This window comes from Propithecus coquereli, unplaced genomic scaffold (genome assembly GCF_000956105.1).
Source record: "Propithecus coquereli isolate 6110/MARCELLA unplaced genomic scaffold, Pcoq_1.0 Scaffold11, whole genome shotgun sequence".
In the NCBI taxonomy this organism is placed as follows: domain Eukaryota; kingdom Metazoa; phylum Chordata; class Mammalia; order Primates; family Indriidae; genus Propithecus; species Propithecus coquereli.
In genome coordinates this window covers 4,671,755-4,673,983 of record NW_012134969.1, presented here as the reverse complement: position 1 = coordinate 4,673,983, position 2,229 = coordinate 4,671,755, and the positions used below count along the sequence as shown (strand labels likewise).

The 2,229-nt window shown below is 37.4% G+C and overlaps 1 protein-coding gene across 3 annotated transcripts in view; it reads left to right on the top strand.

The window, feature by feature from the left end:
* The window catches only part of EPSTI1 (epithelial stromal interaction 1 (breast)), a 123,676-nt gene that overhangs the window by 79,802 nt on the left and 41,645 nt on the right, over nucleotides 1–2,229 (top strand). For 2 of the 3 annotated variants that reach the window (XM_012648804.1, XM_012648819.1), the window contains exon 8: nucleotides 1,566–1,649. The exons of the other annotated variant lie outside the window; for it this stretch is intronic. In XM_012648804.1, coding sequence (XP_012504258.1) covers nucleotides 1,566–1,649 — 84 coding nt within the window. The remainder of the gene's footprint in view (nucleotides 1–1,565; nucleotides 1,650–2,229) is intronic. 3 annotated transcript variants of the gene reach the window in all.

Sequence of the window (2,229 nt, the reverse complement as noted above, 5' to 3'; positions counted from 1 at the left end):
GCCCCCCTCTATTATTTTTGAACAGAAACTTCCTGTCCTGCCTAGGGATCACAGCTGGGTAAGCAAACATTAGCATTACAAGTGACTTTGAACCTTTCATAGTTAAGGTTCCTGGTGACTTCCCAGCATCTTATATGTCTAGTAATCATTTTTTTTCCTGAGTCAAAAACTAGGACCCATATGCTAATGAAAGAACAAGGGGGTAAGTTTAAAAGGAAGGTATTTAAATAGACTTTAGCATCCTTGCTCAAGTCATAATATTTGCTTTATATATTTTATTCTGCCTTTTAATCTCTTAAATAGAAGCTATCTCTCTCTCCTTTCTTCCTCTGTGGGTCTTACACAGAACATTTTTGATAGAGATGAACCTTCCTTCTCTGATATAAAAAGAAAGGGTCATTCAGAAGATTACCCCTCCCTTCTATGTCTTTCCCCTTGTGTTTAGGATGTAAAAGGAAAAGGTCATAGGATGTATGTTTACCCGTCTAATGTGGCAGAGTTGGATATAAGGGCTTTCTGAACACATGCAGCTCCACTATTCTAATTGATACTGCTGCAGACAATATAATTCTGAAAGCTTCTCTTTCTGGGAAGCAGCTCTTACTGTTTGATGGTATATGGGTTTTTATAGTGACAGAAATGGAGGAATGAACTAAGAAGTGCTTGAGAAAAATGATATTAAAGAAAAAGGGAGAAACAGCTTGCATAAGCTTTATGGCTTATGAGTCTAGAGAACTAGACCTGAAATATGTAGCCTGCTGGTGGTTTTATGAGATCAGTGAGATTTCCTAAGTATTAGCGTAGCAGGCTGGACTCTCGCCTTACAGAGCCTGGGCCCACAAATCAATTTGAGGGAGAGAAAATATATGACACATAAACAGAACACTTGAAATACCAAAAAGTCCAGAATACATGGTCACTATGCCAGTGTGTGGAACCCTGATGTGGTGGGTCAGAAAGACTAAAGGACATTCTACCGCACGTGCTGGCTCTCCCATGGCATATGTGCTCCTGTGTAGACTTTGTTTTCCCTCTAAGAAATGGAAATAAGCTTCATACAGATTAGGGATGCAAAGACTTAGAAAGTAATGCATCTTTGGAATTATATGGTATCAATCACCAGTTGACAAGTTGTTTAGTAGGAATACCATAAATGAGCCGTAGACATGTCAGTGCTTCTAAAGAGAGTGCTTGTTTGTAATACTGACTGATCAGCTAGTTGGCATATTTTTGAAAATATCTTTAACTTTCCACTAGAAGGAATAAACTATGTTGGTTATCTCTAAGGGAATATTTTTAAAGCTTAATTAAACAAACATTTAGATCATCCTTGAAAATGTGCTGGATGATTTTGCTTACAGTAGCCTTCTTTTTATATATCCCAAGGGACACTTTCAGGCATATGTGTAAATCATTTGGTAGGCAAGTGTGTGTGCAGATCTTACCATATGCCTAGGTTGAGTTACTGGCACCAGTCTCGTAGTAGGCAGACTGGTGTGCTGTGGCGGTACTTTTCCTGTGAACTTTCTTTTCTTGTCTTTTCTTTTTCCCCTACACTTTTACAGGCCAGAAGCCAGGCTTATAAAAATTCTCTAAAGGAGGAAGAAAACCAAAAATTGCAAAAGATGAAGGATGAACAGCGTCGGAAGGTATTTACAAGACTGTACTAGTTCTTGCTAGTTGTTTGCTTGAGGTACTAGATAATTTTGAAAAGTTTCTAAACAGAAATACTTACATACTTGAAAATCCTGAAAAATTAACACAGGCATTGAAAATAAAAGGGGAGTTCTGGGTTTGTTTTAAGAGTATGATAGTGGCTCCTTCTGGTCAAAATTTTCATGGTACTTAGCTTCACAGGGGGCTATGGTATGTCGGGCACAGTTGGTGCCAGCAGTTCTTGAAGACGAAACCGCACACGTGAACTTCTGATCTACACCAAAACAAAACACGACCAACATCAAACCAAGATAGGGAACGTAGGGAAAGACAGGGAGATTACAGATAGTGGCCAGAGAATACTAGAATGCATAACAATCAAAGTAGGCATACAAAGTTATGAAACTGGCTTAAATATTTACCTAAAAATAGTTATACACATACAATAAGACATAAAGATACACTACCCATGTATACATATATGTATATGTATACATATGTGTATATATGCATATGTATGTATATATACATATGTATGTATACATATGTGTATATATACATATGTATGTATAT